The sequence below is a fragment of the Mustela nivalis genome (genome assembly GCF_964662115.1).
Source record: "Mustela nivalis genome assembly, chromosome: 14".
NCBI classification, from domain to species: Eukaryota; Metazoa; Chordata; class Mammalia; order Carnivora; family Mustelidae; genus Mustela; species Mustela nivalis.
The window spans coordinates 8,921,134-8,947,155 of NC_139033.1; the positions used below are offsets into that span (position 1 = coordinate 8,921,134).

Below are 26,022 nucleotides of genomic sequence, written 5' to 3' on the forward strand. Positions count from 1 at the left end.
CTAGGAACAGAATCAAACATTGGGAAGGGAGATACCATGGTCCTGGAAAAAAAAAATATATATATATATATATATATATAACAGAGCCAGATTTAACTAGGCAGGAGGGGAAGTGATCCCCTGAGAAACGAGGAAATTTCTCTCCCTTAGTCTGACTCCCTCTTTTGCAAAAGGAGTTGGTCCAAGTTTCCTTGGGTCGTATCTGTTGTTACAATTCTTACTCATTTTCCCAGGCCCTTCTGCTCTTCTCCTTACTTGATGCCTCCAGGAGAGACTCGAGTCAGGCAGGACGCAATAGAAAAGAAACGGAAAAGAGGGTGTCTTTTTAAGCCACTTCTTTTTGGGGAGGAAAGAAAGAAGGTGGTTTGGGACTCGATTCTGTTAAAAACAGAGGCAGGAGGGAAGATCCAACAGTGGTTTCCTCTTGCTTTCGCCTGGTTTTGTTTTGGACTTTTTAAGTGGGAACCTCTAGTCTTCTACCCACAGTGATATTAAAATCGGGGCCGGAATTTTGCAAAATGAGGAAAATACATTTTGGGGGGCAAACCCAGCTGGGAGCAGGTCGCGGAAAGCGGGGATCCTCCCGAAGAAGGAGCGAAGGCTGCACGTTGCCGCCTCGCTTTGGAACTCACTGCCCAGTGACTGGGGGAAGGAATGGAAAGGCTCAGCACAGGCTGAGGTCTCTAATTTATCCAATTCGGTCCGTGGTCCGACTCTGGAGCGTTTGGAACAGAGGGCCAGGGACGCTGAGGCTTCGGAATCCTCTGCGAGCTGGTCCGGGGGGTGGCGGGGTCCGCGCCAGGGATGCGAGACAAGGGAGCCGAACGGAAAGGAACTGGCTCCGCTCGGAGTTTCGCCTTCCCCCTCCAGCGCCGGCTGGGCCCAGGCCTCCGCTTCCGGCCCACCTCGGCCCCGAGGTCAAGCGGGAACCCATCCCCGGTGAAGGATTTCGGCTTGCACTTTCGGCGTCTGGAAGCAAATGCTGCACCCAACGGACCTCAGATGGAGGAAAAGATAATTGTTAATAACTTGGGAAACGGAAGAGAATTTGGGGTCGGTCAGTGCGGCCTGGCCGGACGGAGCGATGCGGGTCCTGCTTGCTGGAAGCAGCAGAGTCTGCGGCCCGGCTGGCCCCGGGCGCCCGTGTCCTGCGCTGGAAACCACTGCCCGTTCTCCCCGCGGGCCTGACCTTGGCTCCTGGGGCTGTTCGGTCGGCTGCGTTCCTGGCTTTTCGCGGCCGCTCCGGCCCCAGACGGCCCGGGCCTGGAGCCAGGCCCTGCTTCGGAAAGCCCTGAGGGTTAGGCGCGAGCGAAACCCGGAATGGAACCCCGAAGCTGGGGTGCGAGGCCAGATTCCGACGTCTGCTTCCCTCTCGGCCCCTTGGCGGGGAGCTTACCCTTGCGGAAGGCCCGGCGCTCGCTTGCTCACTCCGGGACAGGCCTCTAGCTCTTCTGGGGACGTCTACGCTGTGCGTTTCGCAACCGCACCCAGCGCGTTTCCAGCCGCGCGCAAAAGCTGGAGCGCATCCGCCACGGGGCGCTTAGACGTTATGGCCATCGGTGAGCCCCCCAAAACTGCGAATCCTTATTACAAAATAAAATAGAGCGTCTCACCCAGTGCAGGCCCGGTGGCTGTAATATTTCTCTGCAGAAATCACTCCCTCTACCTCCTCCTCACCACCCACTCGTAACCCGCCCCCGCCGGGCCACCCTGGGACGCGTTGCATCCCCGGACCTAGCTAGGGGAGCTCGCGCAGAATGGGCTTTTTCTCAGCAAAAACTTTACGGACGACTCTCTTTCTTCCCCGCCACGCCTCGATCTCATTTCCCCTGCGCGATAACCCGTAATTACTTCTACGCAGGTCTGCAAGCCGGCGCTGAGTTATCGCGTCCCCAACTGAACCAGCTCGAGCGGCGCCTCGATATTCGTTTGCCGAGAGCTCCTCCTCGGAAAAAAATAATTTTTAAAGAATAAAAGGACTCTCGTGCCTCCTCCAAGGGACCCCGTTCCACCCTAAACAATCTGATTTCTTCCCAATCGGGGGCGCCGGGGGCGACGGGGGCTCCTACCTCCCTTTGCCAAGAGCCCCCTCCCCCTCCCTAAGGAAATCGATCTTGGCTCTATTTGTGCCTGATGTTCGCCGCCCCCATTTCCCCCAGAGAGCGCTGGGTTTGTTTATTTCCTTATTTATTCCCGTGGCCGAGGTGTCTGGGACTTGTGGCTGCGCAGCCCCTGGGCTGATAGGCGAAGACGGACAGAAATTAACCTCCCGCCGCTGCCCCCCAGTCGAGCGTGACAGCGCGCGGGCCGGTTGCGTGACTCGTGACGTCTCCAAGTCCTATAGGTGCAGCGGCTGGTGAGATAGTCGGTATCGCCTGGTTGCCTCTTTATTTTATTGGGGTATGCCTGGTAATAAATAGTAATATTTAATTTGTCGAAGACCACAAACCAGCTTCGCGAGCTGGGAGGTACACACTACTCTTGACAGAGGCTGGAAGAAGGCTTGGCCTAAAAGGAGTCTCTTTTGGGGGCCCTTTGCAAACTTCACTTGAACCCCCACTCTCCAGCAAGGCGCCACTGTTGGCTTCTGCCGTGGAAAGAAGAGGTGGGATTTTTGGAGGTGAGTGTCCCCCTGGACAGCTATGGGGGGGAGAGGTATCCCTCAGCACTTCGCCTGGCCAAGGCCCCCTGGCTTTGCGCCCCAGCTCGGTCCTGCGGAATACCCACTCCCAGAGATGCTGTTTTTCACCATGGAAATAAGAACACACGCTCTTGCGTTTCGCCTTGGAGTGTCACCTGGCAGGAATAGGTTCCTGCTGGAGGTTTCAAAATCCCAGTTTCGCTTGGTGGCCAGCACAGGCTGTGTTCCCACAGACCAAGTGAATCTGGCCAGGCAGTTACTTGGGGGAGTTCAGATGTGCCCTCCCGGGAGGGGGCTGCAAATTATTTATGGGAATTTATTTTATCCGCAAATCTCCGAGAGTTTAAGGGGATTGGAGAAGTCTTTCTGGATTTCCCCTTCCTTTTGCCAGAGATGCAGAGATCAGAGCTCATCCTGAAGCCATGTTTGTTTCCAGTCTTCGGCCCGGGGGTCTCCTCCTTAGCAAGCCCAGAGTGAGTCCTCTGAGCTGACATTCTGGAAGGGTGAGGGTGTCTTCACATTAATAAATAAACTGCTGTGGTGAAAGGTTGTTTGCAAACAAACTTGGAAGGTGGAGTGAGAACTGTCGCAGACGCTGGGCTTGCTTATTCCCCCCGGTCGCCCCACTTTTAGGGATGAACAATCCGCTTTGCAATTTTGCAAACGGGTATGTTACACCCATCTGGCCGCTGGTTTCCAGCGCGTCTCTCCTCTCTCCATCCCTCTCCCCAGACCTTGGCCTGCAGGCCCAAGTCTCTAATCAGAGCCCCAGAAAAGAATACGGTGAGGGGGTACGGGAGGCAAGGTGGGAAACGGAAGGGAACCCGGACAGTTATCCCGGCCCCGAAACTTGGTGCTCCAAACTGGGTCTGCTCAGGCTAAGACCTACTCACTGTGTTTACGCTTCTTTTGACCTCTTCAACCCGCAGAATAATACATTTCAGAGAGCCGGGAGGGCAGGGAGAGGGGCCCAGTAGAGATGAAAACCCCAGCCAGTCTCCCATGACTGTTTGATTATTTTAATAAAACTGGTGACCGCCTCACGTACACCTCCAGCCGGGGAGGTCTGGTGGCCCTGGGGGTGGAAGCTCCCCCCACCAACACCGGGGCCGTTTCTTGGCATCTTTGATCTGGGTTCCTGTCCCAGTGCACCTTCACCCTGCTTTCACCCTGGAGTCACTGGGAGTTGGGGTGGTGAGTGGGGAGGGGGAGAGATGTTAGGACGGCCGGCGGCGGCCAGCCAGGCCAGGCGGGGTCACGCAGCTCTATCTTGAGGTCAGCGCTGGAAGGAGAACGTGGGCCAGGCTGCAGAGGGGGCGCGAGGCGTGTGTGTGTGTGTGTGTGCGCGCAGCGTACTGTGCTCAGACTCCGCTCTCTGCACAGCCCTGTCCCCGACATTACTTCCCAGGCAGAAGCCGAGCGGGTTTGCGATGATTTGTGCAGGATTTTTTTTGCAGCCACCGAGCCGAGCTCAGGGCAGCGGAGATGGATGGAGGTTGGGAAGGGGGTGGAGAGGAGGGGTGATCTCGAGGTCTGGGTTTGAGAGTAGTGCTGTGATTTGAGTGTTCGGGAAATCTAATGGAAAAGGTGGTTGGGGGAGGGAGTGAGAAGAGGAGAGAGGGAGGGAGAGAGGGAGCGAGGGAGAGAGGGAGGGAGGGGGCGGGAAAGAGGCAGAGGCAGGCTGTGTGCAGTGGGAGCTAGTTGGATAGGCAATTTCAGTATTTTGTAAGCATCAAGGCAGCCCAACGTCACTGAGCTCAGCTGAGTCGGCTTGTATTTCTGAGACACAGAGAGAGAGAGGGAGAGAGAGAGAGAGAGACTCTTTCCTTGGATTCCAGAACTTTAACCCTGAAAGCGGCGCCCAGAAAGGACCTTGCCCATTCCCACAGCTTCCTCCTGTCTCCCCAGCTTCCCCTCCCGAGGGGTGCAAGTGAGAAGCAGGGCGCTGAGGTTTTAACGCTGAGGGTGCTCCTGGAGGCTGCTGCTTGCGTTCTTGGAGCTCTTCTGGCGCCTGACAACTTGGAAGTCTTTAGGGAGAGCGAGTGAGCTAACGCAAAGCGGAGGAGGTGTGTGTTGGGGGTGGGCAGTCGCTGCCGAGGCTCCAGCGGTGGGTGATCCTTTGTACGCAGCGGTAGCCGCTAGTCTGGGCGAGCAGTCCCGGGCATAAACACCCCGGAGCCACCATGCCCGCGCCCCCGCCTCGCCGCTGGTTTCCCTGCTAGGAGCAAGAAGGGATTTGGTGAATGCACCGGCTTCGCCCAGCGAGGTAACCGTACCCGCAGATGGCCGGGGAGGCTCGGGGAGGGAGCCCCTCCAGCCGAATCGGCTCCGGGAGGCGCGGTCGGTGGGACTCCAGCCCTTCCCGGGATGCGGCAGATCCCGGCTTGCAGAGAGCTCCTGGCGCATGGAGTCAGCCGGGGAGGCGCGCGGCCCAGGAGCAGCGTGGAGGTTTGCAGGACGCGCGGCCTGGTTCTGTCAAACCGCATCTAGCTCGCCCCCGCCAGCCCCGGAGCTGCCGCCCGACCCCGACCCGGGCGAGCTGGTTGCGATTGTCCCTGCGGCCCGCGGCGGAGGCGAGCGCACGTGGGGGACGGCTGCTCCGGGTTCTTTTGTTGCAAGCCGGCTGCTGGGGGCTCCCGTCACCGCCTCTCCCGAACCCCGAGGGTGTGGTGAGGGAAGCTGCTTGGGGAGTTGGGCCTCGGAAGCCGTCCTCCTCGGTCGGGCTCCGGGCGTCCGGCCCCCGCAGCCCTGGGTGGGATCCAGCCCCTTGCTGGAGCGGCCGCTAAGCTTTGGGGGGCCATCCTCGGCGCTCCTTTCCCAGTCTAAACGGGTTTTGAGGGAGGAAATCCTTACTTGGAAACGTGCAGGAGATTGGAAAGCGATCAGAGCAAGAGGCAGGCTCCGGGCTTGAACAGTTCTGCAGCTGTTACTTTGCGTGTTCCAACCTCATAAGCCTGCAACCTGGGCCATTCTACCCCTTGCGCCCGACCTAGGAGGGCCGATCCAACGACGGAAGCCCAGAATTTATCTGGGACCCATTAGACCCTCGCGGGTCCCCCGAGCTTGGGCCTGCAGTTCTAGCGAGCCAGGCGCGGCTGAAGCTCAGAGAAACTCCCCTCGGCCTGGCCGCTCGTCAAAAATGCCCGTCTCGGGCCGGAGAGCCGAGAAACCCGGGAGAACGCGCCGCCGGAGCAGGCGGTGGGGTGCGGGCTGCCGGCGCCCAGGAGCGCGTCTCCCTCCGCACGACCCCGCGGCTGCTGCTCTCCTGCCCTTTCCGTTGGGCTACTTTTCTTTCTTTCTTTTTTTTTTTTAAACCGTTGCTAAAAGTTGGGGAAAAGGGGGAGGACTCTTACTGTTGAAGGACTTTTAATTTTAAAGCCTGTAACTGATAAAGGATGAACGTGAATTCTCCCGCAGACCTGGTCTCTCGTTCTGCAGATCTTTCCCCTCCTCTGTTTTTGGTTTTGCAAGAGGCGGGTTGTTGCAGACATTTTGCCTGCTGCCCAAGAATATGCCTCCTGCGAGTTTTAATAAACAGAGCTGTGATGTCCTTCTGTACATTTGAAGAAGAAAAACAATTCTAAAAGGACACTAGTTTTTTGTTTTGTTTTTGGTTCGTACCCAATGGCTTCCAAAAATACCCAGGCCTTATCTTTATTGGCTCTTCCAGAAGTCCAGACAAATTTGACGGGCAGCTGGCTTATCATCGTGGGGAGCCTGCGCAGGGGAGATGCGGGCCTCGCCTCCTCCCGTTCTGACCCCGCTCTTTCGCAAGAGGTTGTGTGCGCTCAGAAAGGAGTAATAATGATAATAATAAGGGGACCTCCTGCAGCCTCCTTCAGCTGGGAACGGAGGTGCTGGGAGCTGGAAACTGGGGACCCGGCTGCCCCCTCCTATCACTAGAACAGAGTTTCCAACTGTCTTTTCTGTCTCTCTGTCTCTGTCTCTGTCTCTCTGCTTCCTGTCCTCAGAGCAGGACCCTGCGCGGGCACAGGGCGCCGGACACACCATGGCTGACGCAGACGAGGGCTTTGGCCTGGCGCACACACCCTTGGAACCTGACTCAAAAGAGCTACCCTGTGACTCCAAAGGCGAGAGCGCGCTGGGGGCCCCCAGCAAGTCGCCAGCGTCCCCGCAGGCTGCCTTCACCCAGCAGGTAAGGAGACCTCTAGCCTCCGGGCCCTTTGAAGAACCGGAGGCCCTCCTGTGGGGGGAGGGGTGGGGGTGGGTTACTCATTGTCCCCAATTGTCCCCTTTCCTTTCCATCCGCCCTCTTTCCACCTTTCCATGCCCTGCATCCCCAAACACCAGTATACTCACATCCACTTTATTGTGACAATAATCTTTACGGCTAGAGGATTTTGGAAATACATTTAGGTTGTTAAAGAAGGCTTAATTATCTGGCTATGTGGGGCTGGCTAACAATAGCCCAGATCATGCCTTCGCTGCTGCACTAGGTGTAGACTCAGCCCCGAGCACCTCATTAAAGGCTGGGTCAGCGTCCGCTTCAGGCCGGCGTGAGCGATGGCTTGACCCCTCTTCAGATCTGCTCTCCCCTTCGCCTCCATGGGCCTCCTCCACGCCACCGCCCAGACCCGGGAGTTGCACTGTTTGTGTTGGGTCAGGCTCTGGAGGGCTGACTTGCCCTGGCCGGGGGCCGGGAGCGCAGGCGTGTGCGGGGAGGCTGTTGGGAGCCACAGGCTCCCCTGGCTGGAAGCTGGGCCCCAGTAGAGGGTGAGGCTTCCGCGCACTCTCTGTGCCCTCTTCCTCCGGAGCCTTGGATGTCAAGGCGGCCCGTGCAGCTCTTGATAATTTACATAAGGCGTCAGATGGTGCAAAGGAGGGTGACTTGACCAGCACAGAAACTTGGATGTAGCCAAAACCCTTCTTTGGGATTTCGATCGATTGATGTCTTTCCTGCCTACTTTATCATCTGTCTCTTGGCCTTTCCCATCTCGGGAAAATGCGTGTACGGTTATAGAGAAGCCGAGGGTAGTGGGCACAGAGTTTGGGAAACCCAGATTGTTTTTGTTTTCGGAAAAGCAAATCCGCTCACGAGACAGTTACGGATTATGGCAGAACGGAGGTTTTCGTGTCTGTATATTTTTTTGCACCGGTTTTGTAAAATAGCTTTTAGTTGAAAGTGGAAATGTGGAGAGCTGTTTCGGCTGTGCCCGGAATCAGAACAGCTCAAAGTGAACGAAGCTGGATGTGAGGAGAACCTGGAAGGTTTGTTAATATAGATATTTGCGGACTAATTTTTTTGGACTGTGGGAACCTATCATCCTATAGAAACATTTTTTAAATTAAGATTTTGACGTATGTCTATGTTGGCCCCGCCGTGCGGGATTTGCACATCTGTGTGTTTGTGTGTGCCCTTGTGGGTGTCTGCAGAAAGATGTTCTGAGTGGGCTATTTGAGATCGAGCATTTTTGTTTTTGCTTTTTTTTTTTTTTTTTTTTTTAGCCGCATCTTGGCTGCAAGGAATTGAGATTAGTTCCCCTCCCCCCACTTTTTTTTTTTTTTTTTTTTTGGTCTCAGTCTGTCCTCTCACGGGCATGCTAGAGGACCCTGATGTTTGGGGACTCTTCGCCGGCCTTGTGTTGGCATTAGGAGACAGCAGTGCACCATGCGGTGGGGTAGCGTTCGGGGCCTGCACAGGGATTCCGACCCCACGCCCCAGAGTCCACGGAGCCCTGCCGTGTGTTTGGGGGCGTTTGGGAAGGAAGGGCCCCTGCTCCTGGGGCTTGTCTGTGTGACTTTTCTCTCTTTCTTATAGGGCATGGAAGGGATCAAGGTGTTTCTCCACGAAAGAGAACTGTGGCTGAAATTTCACGAAGTAGGCACGGAAATGATCATAACCAAAGCTGGAAGGTGAGCTGTGGAGGGCCTAGGGAAATCGAAGGGGAGACGGAGAAGGAAAGGTGTCTCGGAGACCCGAGAGAGGGAGACCTGGAGGAGGCGGGGAGGGGGGGGGCAGAGAAAAAGGCAAGAGAACCGGAGAGAGCAGAGAGAGAGAATGAATGTGTTTTTGTGTGGCCCAATTTGGGTTCACGTTGCTTGGAGAGCTTCTCCAGTGACTTCCACCCCTGGTGGGGGAAAACGCCTTCAAGATTCACCTCAAAGCAGGGCACGTCTCCCGCCTGATATGGAAGGATCAAGAGCTTGCACTGGGGTGGTGGGGGTACGCTTATGGCGGACGGATTGGTAATGGGAGACAGTAGGGCCAGTGGGAGAGAGAACGGGAAACCAGAGAGTTGCGGAGTCGGCTCAGAGACCCGCTCCCAGCCTCGACTTCCCGGCCCCCACCCTCCTTCCCGCCCTCCCTGACCTTGGAGCTGGTCCAGAGTCCCACCCGGTTGCCAAACTCCGAATCGCTGAATGTATTCGCTACCTCTTTCATTGTTTATAGAAAGCAGGCGAAGCCTTTGAAACTGAACTGGGGCTCGGCCGGGCTCTATATACAGACACCGATAAACACGGCCGTTTCAGCAGTTTCGCCAAGACACTCACCCCAGAGTTCCTCTTCAAAGCTCGCAGTTTTTCTGCTAAAAGTGCTAGACAGCTGGGGAGGCTGGGGGGCAGGGTCCTGCAGCTCTGGACTTCCGAGTGCTAATTTGCCCAGGCCTGGGGACAGCCTTCACCACAGGCCTCCCCGTGCCGGACCGACCCTCCGCGTCCCGAAGGGCAGAAAGCCCGGAGTCAGCCCCGACCGGGCGCGTGAAGCCCGAGAGGCCAGTAGGCCCGAGCCGCCGAGCGTGTGAAGGGGGAGGGAGGAGCCGCCACGCCAGACGCCCCCGTTCTCCAGCCCGAGCCTCCCGCAATAAACTGACAACAGTGACATTTATTATTATTTGAAATTAAACAACGTCTTCTCCCCCGCTCGGCCCGAGTGAACCAGGAGACGCATTCTGTTTATACTGAAAAACTAAGCTCTTCTTCCCATTCTGCCCAGGAAGGACACTCACGGCCAGGCCCCCTCTGCCCTCAGCCTGAGCTGAGGGGCTTTAACTATAAAAGGCCTGGGAAGCCTCTCCTGTACCCACGGTGCACCCACGGTTTATCCGCCAGATAAACACCCCCCCCCCCAAACACCCCCTGGCCCGGGCTCCAAGGCCTCCCTTCACTCACCCCTTCCTGCCATCCCTGGGCGAGCCAGGATCCAGCAGCTTGTCCTTGCTGGCTTTCCCGGGCACGCACATCCCCCGTCCCCTCCACAGGAGGACTGGGAATTTGGAGCGCACGTCCCAGAACCCAGAAGGAGGGGGTACACAGCACCCACCTGCCCGTGACCCCATCCCGGTTCCAGCTCTGGTCTTCCCGAAACTAGACCTGGATGGGTTTGGAGTTTCTTCGTGTTTAGACTCTCCGAGGAGGAGTGCCAGGCACGTCGGAGAAATTGGGGGGCATTTAGAAATAAATTTCGGCTAGAGCCTCGCGGCAGAGGTCACCCGCGGAGCTCTACTCTGGGAACGGCCGTGGACCATAGCGAGGGCGGGAGCTATATGGGCACCCACGGGTGTGCAGTCCCGAGGGCGCACACAGCCCTGTGTCCGCCGTGGGCTCAACGACAGGACCACCTGTCAGGGCGCAGGACGCCAGCGTTTCCCCCAATAGGGCTCCTTCTACCCCTAAATTAGAAAGCAGGTCTCTGGCTCTGAAAAGAGTATTTACAAAGAGCAGAAATGGAGATTCCAAGCAGGGCCTTCTACACAACTGTTTCTTTCTGGAAGCCTTGGCCTCCAGCTTTCTATTTTTCTCCTGGTTACCAATAGTCACCAGCCTCCAGCTCACCTCCGGGCCTATCTCCTCCCCAAAACTTCAAGGGAAACCTGGAATGGATTTTTGCCAAGAGCGGAGCGGGGGCCACTTTTCTCCCCACGCTCTTCTGGAAGAGCTGCTTTCATGACAATGTGTAGCGTGCCCTTTACTGGATTGGCAGTAAAATTCTCTCTCTCTCTCAATCTCTCTCTCTCTCCCCCCCTTTCCCTTTCTCCGTCTTTTTTCCCTTCTCTCCCAGGCGGATGTTTCCCAGTTACAAAGTGAAGGTGACCGGCCTGAATCCCAAAACGAAATATATTCTCCTCATGGACATCGTTCCAGCGGATGACCACAGATACAAGTTCGCAGATAACAAATGGTAGGCACCCACCGGCGCGAGCAGGTGGGAGGAGGGGGGGTGGAAAGCCAGACTCCCTACTCCCCGCATTGAACCAAGAAACAGTTTTTGAACGTCCTACTGTGTGCCAGAGGCTTCGGGTGCTATCCCAGACCACCCTGAGAGGAAGAAACAGCAGCCATTAGTCCCCATTTTATAGACAAGAAAACTGAGGCTCAGAGTAAGTCAAGGGCCTATATCTGTGGCTGCACCCGCGGGTTGTGGATTTTTAGAAAAGGGTATTGTTTCCAAGCGCTGGAGGTATTTCTGGGGGCATAAAACCATTTACAGTTATTTTTTATGAGTTACCTGCTTTGAACATGCCTTTTTATGAAATAGCAAGGTTCGGCCATGGTATTTGAGTTAAACAGGCAAGAGAGGAGAGAGGAGAGGTCTATTCCTTGGCTGCCAGGCATGCAGAGAGGCTTGAATGGCAAGGCCCGTTTGAAAGCCCTCAAGGACTTTGCTTAGACTTTTTTGTCCAGACTTCCAGAACCTCCTGGTGGTCCCTGGTCAGCAAGAGGCTGCTAGGCCGGGCAGTGGCACCCCGGTGCAGACGGAGGAGTGAGACCAAAGAAGAATGAGCCGGTTGGGGGACCTGCCTGGACGCTGGCTTGCAGAGGCCCAGGGGAGGCCCAAGGGTTAGGCCATTTCCAGATCACTCTCCTATTCAGCAGCTCTTGCCTGGCCTGGCCCAGGACCCCCGCCAACCTGCCGGGATGCTAAGTCTGGGCGGGTTCTGCCCCTCCTTGCTCCAGGTCTGTGACCGGCAAAGCGGAGCCTGCCATGCCCGGCCGTCTTTATGTGCACCCGGATTCACCGGCCACGGGAGCGCACTGGATGCGGCAGCTGGTCTCCTTCCAGAAACTCAAGCTCACCAACAACCACTTGGACCCATTCGGGCACGTAAGTACCTGGTGCAGTTCTCAGTCTGTCTGTCCAAGTCAGTCGGTCTTACCCTCTCTCCTCTCCCTCAGCGGGGCTCCCTCAGTTTTCTCTCTCTTCTTGCCTCCCTATACTCACCTTTCTCCTTTCCTTGCCCCGCTCACTCGACACGCATCTGGGTCTTTCCTCTCTCCGCTCTCCGATCCGGTCTTCTTCCCTTCTGGTTCCAGCACTCTCCTGTGCAGTCCTCTCTGTGGACCACCGTCCTGTGCTCTGGGGCTCCCTTTCCCAGGGAGCAGGAGAAAGGGGCTCTGGGGGAGACTGAAGCGTACATCCCTGGTCTGGACCTCAGGCACACCAGTGATGAGGTGTGGTGGGCTGTGTATTTCACACCCCAGAAAATCCAGTCCTTCTAGCCCAGTGGGGACTTGGCACGCGCTGCCCAGAGACAGGACCGTGGTGGAAGCCATGGAAGCTTTCCCTGCTCACTTCCAAATCCTGTCTTATTATTGAGATGTTCTAACTGACAGGGAGATCCTGAGCCACCTGCTCCCTCTTTTACAGATGGGGAAACCAACCTGCCAGAGGCCCACCCTGGTACCCCTTTTTAGCTGATATATTGGGTTTCTCCATTTTCTCCTCCCAACAACCTCCAGCTTCTCCCCCTGCCCCCGCCATGCCCAGAGCAGGTCAGCTTGGTCCTGAGTCCCATTCCTGGAGTCCGCAGGGGCCCCCTCCCTCAGAGCAGCCTGGTGAGCTCCTGAATCTGCATGGGGAGCATTGAGTGTGCTGCCCCCCACCTTCCAAGAGAATGTGTAGCTTTTAGCAGATTCTCTCCCTTAACCTAGATTCTCTTCCTCAACAAAAACCAAATGAAGAACAAAACACTGATTTGGAGGAAAATGTCTCTAGATCTTTTCATTGGCAGTGATTGATCGCCAGGACAGGCCACCGTCTCTGACTGAATTCAGTGTGTCCAGAACCCTTGGCTTGATAATTCCACCATCAAGGGGGTCTTTGGGCATTTGGCCTTCATAGCAACTTAGAAATGAGGACACACATATGCAGCTTTTATGAATGGGAGTCCAGAGGAAGGGAGGGGACCCGCCCAAGGTCACACAGCTTGTAATTTGGAGCAGGGATTTGAGGCTTGATCTTTCTAATTCCAAGAGTGGAAATTAGAGGGAAGAATCAACAAACAAACGGTCCTCAGTTGAGGGAACTGGGGTTGAATGGATCTGATTCGGAAGAGGGACAGTTTGTGAAGGTCCAAGGGGAGAATTCTGTCCTGTGGGGCCTTAGGGCTGAACCGCCAGGGTCAGTGGTGGGGTTGGGACAGTCTGCACGTGGTGGATGCGAGCTTGAACTGCTGGCCTCTGGGGAAGACAGAAGGGAAGGCCCATTGCCTTCCTGCCCGCTGGGGAAGAAGCAGAGGGTGCCAAGGGCCGTTTCAGGGCAAAACGGCGGGCCTCCTTCCTGTTTCAACCACGCAGTTCGACAGATCGTCGCTTCCCGCGGGCGGGACCATCCCTGCGCCGAAATGCCCTCGAGCTTCTGGGGCGTTGGCTGGCGGGGGTGACGCGCACCTGCGGGTGCAGAACTGGGACTATCAGGGTGAAGCTCCGGGAAGAATCAGGACGGTTTTCCCGTCTGGCCCGTGGCCTTGTGGAGGCTCGATAGGACGCTTTTGCTGGGGGGGGGGGGGGGGACTCCGTGCAACCTTGGTGCCGGGCAGTGGGACTCGGGCGCCTGGCTTTCCCTCTGCAGGCCGGCGGTGCCCTTTGGGGTGGGCGCCTGGGGAAGGCGCGCGGCCGGGCAACCAGGCTCCGGCACCCTTGCGAGTTTCCAGTCCACCCGAGCCCGCGGGAGAGGGAGGGTGCTCGGGGTGGCCCCCTGGACTCCCTTGTTGCCACGCAGCCTTGCCCCTCCCCCCCCCCCCCCCAGCTCCGAACTCGGAGTCCAGAGCCGCCCTAATGAAATTAGGAGCCATTAGATCGCCCTCGCGCTGATGTCTCCACACTGTCCCCGGCCGTCAAAGCAATTTGGCTAAGCCGGGACGATGGCCGCGCCGGCCGGGGGCTGCGGCGGCCCTGCTGCGTCTCTCTGTCGCCACGCCGCCCCGGCCGGCGTCACTATCGGCCAGGGAGGCGGCCGGGCCGCGGCGGCCGGAGATTAGAGCCCGGGTCGTCGGGAGCCGCAGGGCCCCGGGTCCTCGCCCCTCCCCGCCTCCCCTCCCCCGCCCCCCCGCCCCGTTCTGGGCGGGTCTCAAGGTTTGGCCCAAGGACCCTGCCCCAGGGTCATCAACGCAAATAATCAAAGACACCGGGACAGCACCGCGCCCCCCCCCCCACCGGCGGTCCTGGGGAAAAAACAGGCCAGTTCTCCAACCCGTTCAGCGCTGCGATTGGCCCATTCGGTGGGTCTGTATCCGAGCGATTTGATCAATTCGCGTTCTCAGCCTCCTGAAATCATCAAAAGCCAGGCGTCTTCAAAACCCCAAAGCTAGTTTTATTAGCAAACATGCTCATCTCCTAGGACTAGTCCTGCTCCAGCAGAGAGGAAGTCTGGAGACCCCCCCCTTCCCCTTAATACTGATCATAGCGGTCCTATTAGAGGTGCAGCCGGAACAGGAAGACCCTGCTTGTTCCTGGGAGCACCCCGGAACATGGAGATGGTGGAAAGGAAGGAGAAAGAGCGCATTCCCAAGAAAGCAGATGTAATGGTTCTGTCTGGGGCCAAGTCTGGAGATAATTCCGACTGTGGATCCCGAAATGTTGATAAAGTTGTAGAAAGGGAACCAGGAGAGAAGCAGGCCCTCCTCTGGTGACAGTAGGATTGGGGGGGGGGGTGCTTCTTCCCCGCAATCTCATCATCCTTGGAGACCCACTCCCCAACCCACTATCTTCTTTTTTTTTTTTTCATTGACTCTACTTTGCACCTTCTAATGAAGGACTAAGCCTGTGATTTTTATTCCAGTCCTGCAAACACTGGTCTTTTCCTTTGCCATCTATGTGAGGGAAATTTTTTTTTCGGGGAGGGGGATGTTTGTTTGTGTCTTCTCCCCTGTCATTCTAAAACTGACGCTTAAACTTGCCCCTGGGTCACGAGTTCCTTGCTCCAGACTTGTTTCTCCTGTGGTGGTGGTGGTGGGCTGCGTGTGTGTGTGTGGGGGGAGGTGTGCCCTATGCAGGAGTTAATTTATTAAGCAAACTTTATTAAGAATTCTGATTTACTGCCGTGTGTGCTTTGGGTAGATTCCTGGAATATTACCCTGGCTTTTTGGGTTGGAAATTGTCATTTTTGAAATGTTTCTTTTTAATGAAATCACTGGCCCCTTTTCAAAACAGGAGGGAAAAAAAAATCAGACCGTTTTTTTGAGAGTCTGTGTAAGGAGGTGAATTTTAGGGGTGGAGAGAGGGGATTTATCGGGAAACAAAGGAGTTTTGATTTTTTCTTACAATCTCATTTTCCTTATTATTTTTAGATTATTCTAAATTCCATGCACAAATATCAGCCCAGATTACACATCGTGAAGGCGGATGAAAATAATGGATTTGGCTCAAAAAATACTGCGTTCTGCACCCACGTCTTTCCTGAGACGGCCTTTATCGCAGTGACTTCCTACCAGAACCACAAGGTAAGCCCGAGGCCCGGGAACCATGTGCTGGGGCTGCTGCCCATGCCTTTGCTGGAGAATGCAGGGATCTCTTGTGGAAACTTTTAAGCTTTAAGGGCTTCTTTATTCCCTCACAGCGGGCACCAGCTGTGACCCCCCTGGGGGCGGGGCTGGGGTAGGCACCAAGGTATGGCCTGAAAGTTGCAGCTGTTTGTACTGTACTCACGGGTTTTGTGGGACATTCTCTCTCTGTCTCTCAACGCACTAGTCAGACTGTAGGTGACAAATACAGGAACGCATCTCTCTGCACTCACTAAGTGATGGCTAGGAAGAAAGGTCGCTTTACTGCAGGGGTCCATGCTCTTGGGTGGAGGCTTGGGGCCAGCTTCGTGGAACGTCTTTTTGTGGGTGAGGGTCTCTCTCCCACTCTGCCTTTTGGGTGCATTTCAACTTGACCTTGGGCAGGTGACAGTTGCCAAGAAGCTCTGGGCTTGGGTTTGCAAGGTGCTTCTCTCCTTGTCTCCACCGTTACTGATCCTGGACCAGAGTGAGGCAGAGTTGGCATCGTAAAAAATAAGAACAAAAACCCCAGCGAGCTATGCCCTGCCCCCTCCCCCGCCCCCCAGCAGCTCCCAGGAGTTAGATGAGACCACAGTAAAGCCAGAGCTTGCGGAGGGAGGCGAGGGAAGCCTTGTCTTCCAGAAGGAGGCTGGAGGCTGGTAGAGACATAGGGTACAGCTCGATCCTGTCAACAGCAGACCCCGCACTGTTCAAAACCCACACCCCAATTTGGGCATTTCCAAGCTGGACAGTGGTGCTGGAAGAAGGTACCCCATCACTGCAGGTTGGGGGTGGCGGATCTTTTCTTCTTCCCCAGGAGAAAGGGGTCTGCTTGACTTGTCATGGTTCGCTTCTGGTCTTTGGAAACGTGAGTGCCCCTGGATTCATTCTCTTGGTGGGAGGACAGGATTGAGTGATTCTCAAGCCGAGTTCTGAAAGACATAGAATCTGGCACAGCAAGATACAGGGCGGGTGGGGGGGGCGCACTGTGGGGCTGCAGGCTGTTAGCGTTAAGTACTGTGGTCTGGGTTGGAGGACTGTTCAAGGGGAATGGAGGGGTTTCCATATGGGATCAGTGAGGGCAGGTCACTGGGGCACCATAAGGAGATGGACATGGGGATGGTGACGCCCTTCCTCCTTCACAGCTCCAGTCCCCATCAGCAAGATCAGGGTAGGTTGGCAGGAAGTTACAGGTGCCTTGAAGCCAGGTGGGAGAGGTGGGTTTAGCACCCTAAAGCCTCCTGCCTACACACTGAGTGTCAGATAACACCCCTCCTTACCTCCCAGCAAAGCCGGGGCAGTTCCAAGATGGTAATCTCCAAATTTGGGCTGTCAGTCAGCAGGCCAGGAGGTGATAGATGGCCCCTTCAAGGCTGCAAGTCCTGTCTGGGGACCCAAGTCTTGAGAGAGCTTCCCTCCAGAAGGAAACTCACTCTCTCCAAAATGCAATTGCTTTTGAAAGGGGAAGAAGGATTTTTCTGAATTCCACCCCTGACTTGTCAAACCAACAAGAGTAAAAACATTAAGGTCAAATACTCTGAAAATTGCAAAACTATTTCAGGCTAATTTGGGTCTGGCTGCGAGAGACCTGTTTCCTCTATGGCTATTGTAATCTATGTTTAACTTTGTGGTGACAGTCACAGGGGAAAAATTTGGAAGAAAATAGCAACAAGGACACTCAGTCTCACCACGTCTCTCTCCCTCCCTCCCTCTCAAATGTGTGTATATACATACACACACATGTATGTCTATGTGTTAATACACACACACACACACACACATATGCACACACACACGCTTAGACCTGACAGAGGATCCAAAGATATATCAGATTTTTTTTCTTTTCTTTAGTTTTCTTCTCTTTTCTTTTTTCTTTTTTTTTTCTTCTTCCTTTTAACTAAGAAAGTCCAGATTCATAACAGAAAGGACAGGAAATAGATTCCTGAAAGTGACCTGCTAAAGAAAGATGTGAGTGCTCAGGTCCTTTGGGGGGAATCCCTAAACTCTGTGCAGTTATGATCTTAGGGTCCATCAGGCAAGACTAGATCTGGGAGAGTGTGTTCTTTCTTCCTTCCTTCTTTCCTTCTTTCTTTCTTATTTTATTTGAGAGAGAGAGAGAAAGAGAGTGCACAAGTAGGGGGACTCAATCCCAGAATCCTGGGATCATGACCTGAGCTGAAGGCAGCTGCCCAACCAACTGAGCCACCCAGGCGCCCCTCTGTCTCTGCTTTTTGAGGCATAACTGTCATACAATAAATTGCAATATTTGAAATATACCATTTGGTGAGTTTAGCATGTAGGTAGCCATGAAGCTGTCATTGCGACCACTTGTGAATATACCCCACACCCCCCATTTCTCCTTTTTTAAAAAAATGCCCTCCCCAGTGAATATATTTAATGATCCATGTGCTTGAAGGAGTGTCTGCCCAGTAGGGTGTGTACGTGTGAGATTTGAGCACAATCTAGGGGACTGTGTGTCTAAATGCTCACGGGTCTAAAAATGTGTGTCTCCAAATATCCATCTGGATCGATGTGTGTCTGATAACCACACAAAGGGTTCGCAGATGGGAATTGGGTTTGGTTTGTTTTTAATTGGTTGGGTCCATAAAGGTTTTTTTTTTTTTTTAAGATTTTATTTATTCATTTGACAGACAGAGATCACAAGTAGGCAGAGAGGCAGGCAGAGAGAGAGGAGGAAGCAGGCTCCCCGCCGAGCAGAGAGCCTGATGCGGGGCTCGATCCCAGGACTCTGGGATCATGACCTGAGCCGAAGGCAGAGGCTTCAACCCACTGAGCCACCCAGGGCGCCCCCATAAAGGTTTTTTTAGCTTGACATCCGGAAGAGGGAATTTTTTTTTTTTTAAGATTTTATTTATTTACTTGACAGACAAGAGATCACAAGCAGACAGAGAGGCAGGCAAGAGAGAGAGGAGGAAGCAGGCTCCCTCCTGAACAGAGAGCCCGATGTGGGGCTCGATCCCAGGACCCCGGGCTCACGACTTGAGAGGAAGGCAGAGGCTTCAACCCACTGAGCCACCCAGACACCCCTCAGAAGAGGGATTTCATAGGAGACAACCTTCCATCATTCTTCTTCTCCTGCCCCCCAACTTTTTAGTTGTGGACTACCAAAGGCATCTCTGTTCTTTGTCAGGCAGTAGTCTAAAGTCATACGTTTTTCCAGCCCAGTCCAGGGCCTGTGCAGGCGTTCCCTGCGTGGATGTAGGGCACGTGACTTAAACACTCAGGCCAAGCTGAGTGTGGTTTGTGGACTCTGTCTTGTTCCTTCCTTGTCCCACCTGGGCCAGGTGTGGAGACTCTTGACTTCGTGGGCAGAAGCCACCTGCTGTCTTACCCTTGCCTAGGGACCAGGGGGGACTCTGGAGGCAGGCTGCCTGGGTTTAAATACATTTGACTTGTGCAAGTTACTCAGTTTTCCTCATTTGTGAAATGGGGCTGAGATGAGAATCACTCGTGTTTACCATCATGAGGACTAAATGAGGTAGTCCTTGGAAAATGTGTAGTACAGGGCATTCATTACACACATTCTCACCCAGAGGGTGAGCGAAGATCCCATGGATTGACTGCTCAACGAATTCCTTCATAACAAGACAACGCCATCCAAAACGCAGGCGCTGGGAAACTCTTTGCCTTCCCTGATTATTCTAGAATCAGAAGAACTGAACTTTTATTTTTTTATTTTATTTAAAAAATTTTTAATACAATTATCTTTTTTTTAAAGATTTTATTTACTTATTTGACACACAGAGAGAAATCACAAGTAGGTAGAGAGGCAGGTAGAGAGAGAGGGGGAAGCAGGTTCCCTGCTGAGCAGAGAGCCCAATGCAGGGCTCGATCCCAGGACCCCAGGACCCTGAGATCATGACCACTAAGCTACCCAGGCGTCCCAGAACTGAACCTTTAAATAAGTTCTCACCGTGTTTGAAAAACAACGACAAGTGTCCGTCTTTGTGGTTGAAGGCGTTCACACGCTGAACATGCCATCAATTTAAGGACTGTTTGCAAAGAGGTTTGACTACACGAGCGAGGACAGAACAGCAATCTATGGGATTTAATTGCCAGGACAGTCTGGGACCATAGGAGGCACTCAGTTTTAGTGTAAGTGGACCGATGCCTCCCAAATGCTCTTTCGCAGCTGGGATGCCGCTGTTCCAGGCAGAGGCAGGTACATGGCAACCTTCGTTTGTGAGACTGGGGTCCATGGGGGCTCCTAATGACACGACGTGTTTCCTCAGCCCAGCTGTGATCCCAAGCTGGATTTGAGAATTATTTCCCCAGATGGCTGACAGCTTGAAAAAGATGTTTAAAAAACTCGACTCTTCCGCAGCAGCGACGTTTGCTCTGTGAAACATGTTTCTGTAAGGTTTTCACTGAGGCTGTCAGCAGCACCCAGAACGAGCCCTAGAAATATTTAGGTGTTAAAAAAAGGTCACGTGGCCATTTCATTTCTCTGCTCTTGCAACAATGGCCGTGTATGCAAGCATGTCTGTCCCCCGATATTAACTTACTTTGCCATTAAAAGGCATTTTTCCTCCTGCTTAAATCATTGTGTAAGGAATCTGTATTTATGAGGTATGAGCTTTCTGGTTGGGACCAGGAAATGAACCCCTAATAGAGAGACATAATTAAGATTTTTGGCTCTCGTGAGGGTTTTTTTTTTTTTTTTTTCCAAAAGCAAGAATTCACAACAATTATTCTCATTAATTTTTACAACCTCTGTCTCAGTGGTTGGAGCTGGCATTTATATTGGTTTTAGCCCCCCCTTCCCCCCGCCTCCTCCACCCGGATATCCGGTTTTGTGCTGATCTTGGAGAGGCAGAGTGCCTTTGGTGACTAGCGCAAGTCGGTTTCAGGGGAGCCTTTTAGTAGAACTCAGACATCCGACCGTGTCGTGTGCCCGTGAGGGAGCCAGCCAACAGGCAATGTGTTTGGAAGGGAATTTCAGAGACGGGGGTGGACAGAATCAGGCTGACGTTTTCACCTGCTGTGGAGCTTGAGTATTCTCCAACGGTTCTCCAAGGGTAATAATTCTTAGGTCCTGGGGACCTGTGCACTCGGTTTACAAACAAGACATATGTAGGAGCCACACACCTAAGTGTCTGTGTAGCAAACTGGGCTTGTCCTATGCAATTATATTTTTGGAAGCTCAAGCATTAGGTAGGAGTAGGACGTGTCTGGGGTGCAAGGAATGGTTTTGAGTGAAAGATTTTTGCTGATAAAAATATCAAAACATGCCTTCCCTTTTTTTCTTTCTCACCGCACCCCCCCCGCGGTAATTGTTTGTCCTGAGCTATGGATGGAACAGTGACGTCATGGACCAGGCATTAATTCAGCCCCGATACCACACCCGTGTTGCCTACGAAACTCGCGGGGGGGTGCAGCGAGGATTTCCTCCACCCCTTTTGGAATGACCTGATTTTTACTTCACATATTGAGCATCCCTCTCCCTGCCAGCTTTAAAAAAAAAAAGCATGATTTATGGTCAATGGGGTTGCATTTTTTTTTTTTTTTTTTTAATGACAAAGCCTGAGTGGGAGAGAAAGCTCCATTTAAGTGACTCGGAACAGAAGCAGATTCAGGAGTGCCCATTTTAAAGGCTGTTTTCCTAAGAGACTTTATTTTTTAACGATTTTGTTTATTTATTTGACAGACAGAGATCACAAGTAGGCAGAGAGGCAGGCAGAGAGAGAGAGAAAGGGGGGAAGCAGGCTTCCCACTTGATCTCAGGACCCTGAGCCAAAGGCAGTGACTTAATCCACTGAGTGCCCTAGGTGCCTCATCCTAAGAGACTTTCACAGACCTTTCTACTCATTTGGAAGGGTCAAGTCAAAATCAGAAAGTTGTAGGAATAGGTCCAGTTTAAAAAAAAAATGAGGAAATAGGGAATGTGTGTTACCCATAAAGACCCACCCCTATTTTATAAGTTTAAAAATAGGTATTATATTTTTAGAGTCGCTTTTTAAGATGACAGCAAGGTTAAGTGGGAAATACAGAGAGTTCTCTTGGACCTCCTGTCTCCGAAGGGGGAGACCTTCCACAAAGGCTCCCCCACCATCGACATCGCCCACTGGGTGGGACATTTATTATAATTGATGAATCTATACTGAGACATCAATATCACCCAGAATCTGCATGAGGACTCACTCTTGGGGTCGTAGATTCTGTGGGTGTGGACACGTGTACAATCATGGACATGTATGGACCGTTACATTATCACCAGAATAGTTTTCTTTAAAGTCCTCTGGGCTCTGCCTATCCCTCCCTCCCTCCCCGCACCATCTCTGGCAAACCACGGATCCCTTTTTGCTGTCTCTTTAGTTTTGCCTTTTCCAAAATGTTGTCTGTTTGGAATCAACATATTTTTAAAATGTTAATTTTATATATATATATATATTTAAAAGATTTTATTTACTTATTTGACAAAGATCACAAGTAAGCAGAGAGGCAGGCAGAGAGAGAAGGAGAAGCAGGCTCCCTGCAGAGCAGAGAGCCAGATGCGGGGCTCCATTCTAGGACCCTGGGATCATGACCTGAGCCGAAGGCAGAGGCTTAACCCACTGAGCCACCCAGGTGCCCCGATTTTTTATTTGTTATTGCAGGCATACACACATCCACATGTGTCACACAGTAATTTCATGTTCATTATAGAGTCTTGGAGTTAGAAGGAAACCTTATAAGGCCATCTCTTCTGGAAAACAGAATGTACCAGAATGCCCGCCCCCAAATGGATGAATTAGGGGCACATTCACTAGTTACTACTCCTGGCTTCTTAAAGAGACTTTCTCAAAGTCTGTAACGCTCCTACTGAGGGTAGCTGATGTGGTTTTTGTGGGTCCTTGCATAGGACAGGAACACAGAAAATTGTTTTCGTTTTGATTATCTTTCTACTCATCTATCAGGAAGAGAGTTCAGTCCCAGTGTGTGTTAAATGCATTTCTAGAAGTGTCTCGTTTCCCCTTGCCACAAAGTCAGGGCAGGCCTTGGGTTTGGAACTTTCTGCGGGGGCCAGCAGAGAGAATTTGATACAGTAGTTTTCCTTTTATCGAATAGCTCATGATTCTAGTTTGAGGTGGAGAGAGGTGATATAATATTTTTTAATAAAATAAATATGGAGGCATCTGTGTGGCTCAGTCGGTTAAGTGACTGCCTTCGGTTCAGGTCATGATTCCAGGATCCTGGGATCGAACCCCGCACCAGGCTCCCTGCTCAGTGGGGAGCCTGCTTCCTCCTCTCCCTCTTCCCCTGCTTGTGTTCTCTCTCACTGTCTCTGTCAAATAAGTAAATAAAATCTAAATAAAATAAAATAAAATAGATGTAAACAAAAGGTGGTGAAATTTAAATAAAAATACTAAGCAGAGAGCAGCGTATAGGTAGATACACTGTTACAGATATAATTTTATAAGTATAAATACATATTATATAATGTTATTATATAATAAGAAGATTATAGATATAATAACGATGGCGAAGGTGAAGCTTTCATGACTGAACCTCGTGAATGCTGCCTTGGTGGCTCTCAAGAGATTCAATAAATAAAAATTCAATTCACACGCAGCTTTTAGGAAGTATTTTAGCAGACTCCATACGGATGTCCTCTTTCACCAGAATCTGTCTTGTACGCTCACGCTTAGAGACTACGTGTTGATGGTTTCCGTGAAAGTTCTGAACATTGAACCCAAGATCCTGCTCCACTGCTAACCTCTGTGCATTGCAGCAAACACTTCCAAGAAGAGGGCTCTCTCTTCTTTATCTGGAAAATTGAAGGGCTTTGGAGTTGACAGACAGCTGTCATGCCTGTTACAGCCCTCTCTCCGGGTGTTTATTTAATTCGGCACCAGCTTCCACCTGTGCTAGCTAGCTCTGCGAAGCTGAAATGAACAAGGCATGAGGCATAGCAGAATCTTGAAAGCAACCAAGTTTCTCCAAATGGCGGTCACCAGGCTGCGGGAAAGGGGCACCATGTCACCGTGCCCAACTTTCCGAGGGGGAGGGGGACTCCAAGATTGTGTCTGAAACACAACATGCTGGGATTAAACAACAAACCAGCCCGGCTGGAGTGATGCAGAGTATGACTCCAATTAAGGGGCAAACCGAAACCAGGTTTTTTTCCTTTTTAAAAGCGGTCTGATCTAGGGCATTTTTCAAAGCCTCCTCTAGAATGAAGTGGTGGGTCCCACTGACGTGACTGGCTTAATTTGCTTCTTTTGGTCGCCAGAGGCTGCATTTCCAGCCATCGAGTGAAAACCGACTCTCTCTTCCCCTTCCTGCAGATCACCCAATTAAAGATTGAGAATAATCCCTTCGCTAAAGGATTCCGGGGCAGTGATGATATGGAACTACACAGAATGTCGAGAATGCAAAGGTAAGAAGGTGGAGTGCTGGGCTCTGGTCTCTCCACGTTCCCTCCCACCCCCGCAAGGAACCCAGGAGAGCCCGCACCCGCCTCACTCCTCCCGCCTTCCCCACAGAAGCCCAGGCATGTTGACCATCGAGAAAAAGGAGAGACAGCCACCTTCGGTCCCACCATCTGATGACCCCCACATGCTCCTATGTGGCTTACCCTATGGGACAGCCCTGGGCGGTGGTGTTGGGGGGAATGTGTCCTCCGGGGATGGGAAGTGGGAGAAGGCACCAGGGAACTTGGCCTTCTCCATCTGTCCCGGGCAACAAAAGCTCCAGCTTTCTCTCTCCTTTCTTTGCCTTCTCTTTCCTTCTCGTGAAATCAGTCCTTTCTCTCCTTCTTCCCATAAGTCACAGCCGATGAATGATTTTCTTTTTGGCAACAACTCTTGGTAAATGAAAGGGAAGTTAATGACTCGATTTCCTGGGGGTGAAATGCAGACAAATTTGACACCACGTGGTGGTCCGGGGCACTGGGGAATTGGAAGCTGGTGATAAAAATTGCTCGGTATTTTTACATATCCTGTGGTCACAGTTGCTGATATGATGAATAGAAGGGGTTGTAGCAAATGTACATAGTGGGAATTTGGTCTGATTTGAAAGGATCGTACGAGCATTGCCAATTTTGTCAAACATTCTCTGTACCTCTTCATATGCTTCCAAAATAACTTACCATATGGCAAGAGAATTAGAAGTACATCTTGATTCCTTTGACCAAGAAAGGGTTCCTTGCCTCCCCCCTCTTCTTTTGGTGGGTTTAGTGTTTCAAAATAAAATGAGGTCACGTAGGAAGCTTTTCTTTATCCTTTCTGGAAGACAGGAGAAGGGTGAGTCAGGCAGATGGGACAGACATACTCATTCAGGGATCTACGAGAGGAACAGAGAAAGGCCATAGTGTGGTCGTTTTCACACTGGTTTGGAAATGCATGCCGCGGTCTAGTGAGCAGACTTTCCTGATCTAAGTTTGCGTGCTTTTATTTATTTATTTATTATTTTTTAAAGCACTTTAAAAAATAAAGATTTTATTTATTTACTTGTGAGATTGAGAGCGCGCGCGAGAGAGAAAGAGAGAGAGAGAGAGCACAAGCAGGGTGAGCTGTAGGCAGGGGGGAAGCAGGCTCCCTGCTGAGCAAGGAGCTCAAGGCAGGACTCGATCCCAGGACCCTGGGATCATGACCTGAGCTGAAGGCAGACTCTTAACTGACTGAGCCACCCAGGCGTCCCAGATTTTGCATGATTTTAAAGAAGAACTACACCCTGACCTTCAGGTGTGCGTAACTCTGCCCCACTCATCTGCATTTCTGCATTTAGAATGGGGTTTCTTCCCAATCACGGATCAGGAAGATGCCTTTTGTGACTCTAAGAACCAAGCTCTTAAATCATCATCGTTAAAAAATAACAACTGGCTTTTTGAATGTCTGCATTTTGAAAATGGAGTTGGATTGAGTCTATGGCCCGTGGAAAAGCTGACAACAGGTATCCTAGAAAGGGAGAGGGGCCCACCTTCTAGTTGTCCCTAAGGGATTTTAGGCTTTGACAGATTCTCACCTCCGTCCTCCAGCCGGTGAGGGTCGAGGCTGTGCAGGTAGGGACTGGAAGCAAGGCACCCCGTTCTAGCCCGCAAACCAGGGGTCTTCCCTCCTTTCCACAAGGTCAAGAGCAGGTGGGATCGTGGATTTGAGGTGTTGTAAATTGCCCTTTCACGTGTAACCAGTCACCAGGTCCTGTTGTTTCTGCCTTCCTAACATATGTCTGAATTCACCCCCTTTCTTCTGCCGGGCTTTGCCCATTTTCTTGCCCACCACAGCCTCCTAAGTTATTTAAACCCTTCCAGGATGTTCTCCAGGTATCTGCCAAAGACATCTTTGTAAAACACAGATAGATCAGCGAAGGTTACTCCACAGCGTAGAACACACCCAGGCTTCCTGTTGCCCTCAGGATAAGGCCCAGACTCCTCCCTGGGGTGGGTCGTGCCCTTCCCTTCGGACGCAGTCACTCCCTCGCTTTGCCCCCTGCCAGTGTCCGCTCTCTGTCTCCATCACGCTGAAGGCGATGTTCCACACCTGTATCCTTCCTACTGTGTTTGGCCCTTGGAACAGCAGGTCTGGTCTTCCGCAAGCTTTCTTCCTTCCTCTTTGCTCAGCCATCTCCTGTCCATCACTAGGTGTCCTTGGAGCTGTCCCTTCTTCCAAGAGGCAACCCCTGGCCACGCACTGTGGATATCTATCCCCCACGACCCCTTGG

At 52.5% G+C, this 26,022-nt stretch overlaps 1 protein-coding gene and 1 long non-coding RNA gene across 6 annotated transcripts in view; one reads left to right on the forward strand and one right to left on the reverse strand.

Annotated features, from left to right (window-relative positions):
• Positions 1 to 318: 318 nt before the first annotated feature.
• On the reverse strand, positions 319 to 2,527 carry LOC309848487. 2 transcript variants are annotated; one of them, XR_014303079.1, is made up of 2 exons: positions 1,852 to 2,527; positions 319 to 1,583 (listed from the first exon to the last, which is right to left on the reverse strand). It is a non-coding gene; the product is annotated as an uncharacterized lncRNA (long non-coding RNA). The 2 variants fall into 2 exon arrangements; XR_014303080.1 differs by having other exon boundaries at positions 1,735 to 2,527.
• Positions 2,528 to 2,536: 9 nt separating this feature from the next.
• Positions 2,537 to 26,022, forward strand: part of TBX5 (T-box transcription factor 5) — a 48,230-nt gene continuing 24,744 nt past the window's right edge. Inside the window, exons 1-8 of one of the 4 annotated variants that reach the window (XM_082700130.1) lie at positions 3,980 to 4,136; positions 4,771 to 4,907; positions 6,613 to 6,797; positions 8,421 to 8,515; positions 10,662 to 10,781; positions 11,558 to 11,705; positions 15,169 to 15,321; positions 23,649 to 23,740. In XM_082700130.1, coding sequence (XP_082556256.1) covers positions 6,651 to 6,797; positions 8,421 to 8,515; positions 10,662 to 10,781; positions 11,558 to 11,705; positions 15,169 to 15,321; positions 23,649 to 23,740 — 755 coding nt within the window. In that variant the 5' untranslated portion in view covers positions 3,980 to 4,136; positions 4,771 to 4,907; positions 6,613 to 6,650. Of the gene's footprint in view, positions 2,621 to 3,979; positions 4,137 to 4,317; positions 4,908 to 6,358; positions 6,419 to 6,612; positions 6,798 to 8,420; positions 8,516 to 10,661; positions 10,782 to 11,557; positions 11,706 to 15,168; positions 15,322 to 23,648; positions 23,741 to 26,022 lie in introns of those variants that run through there. The other 3 variants (XM_082700132.1, XM_082700131.1, XM_082700133.1) reach the window with 3 other exon arrangements.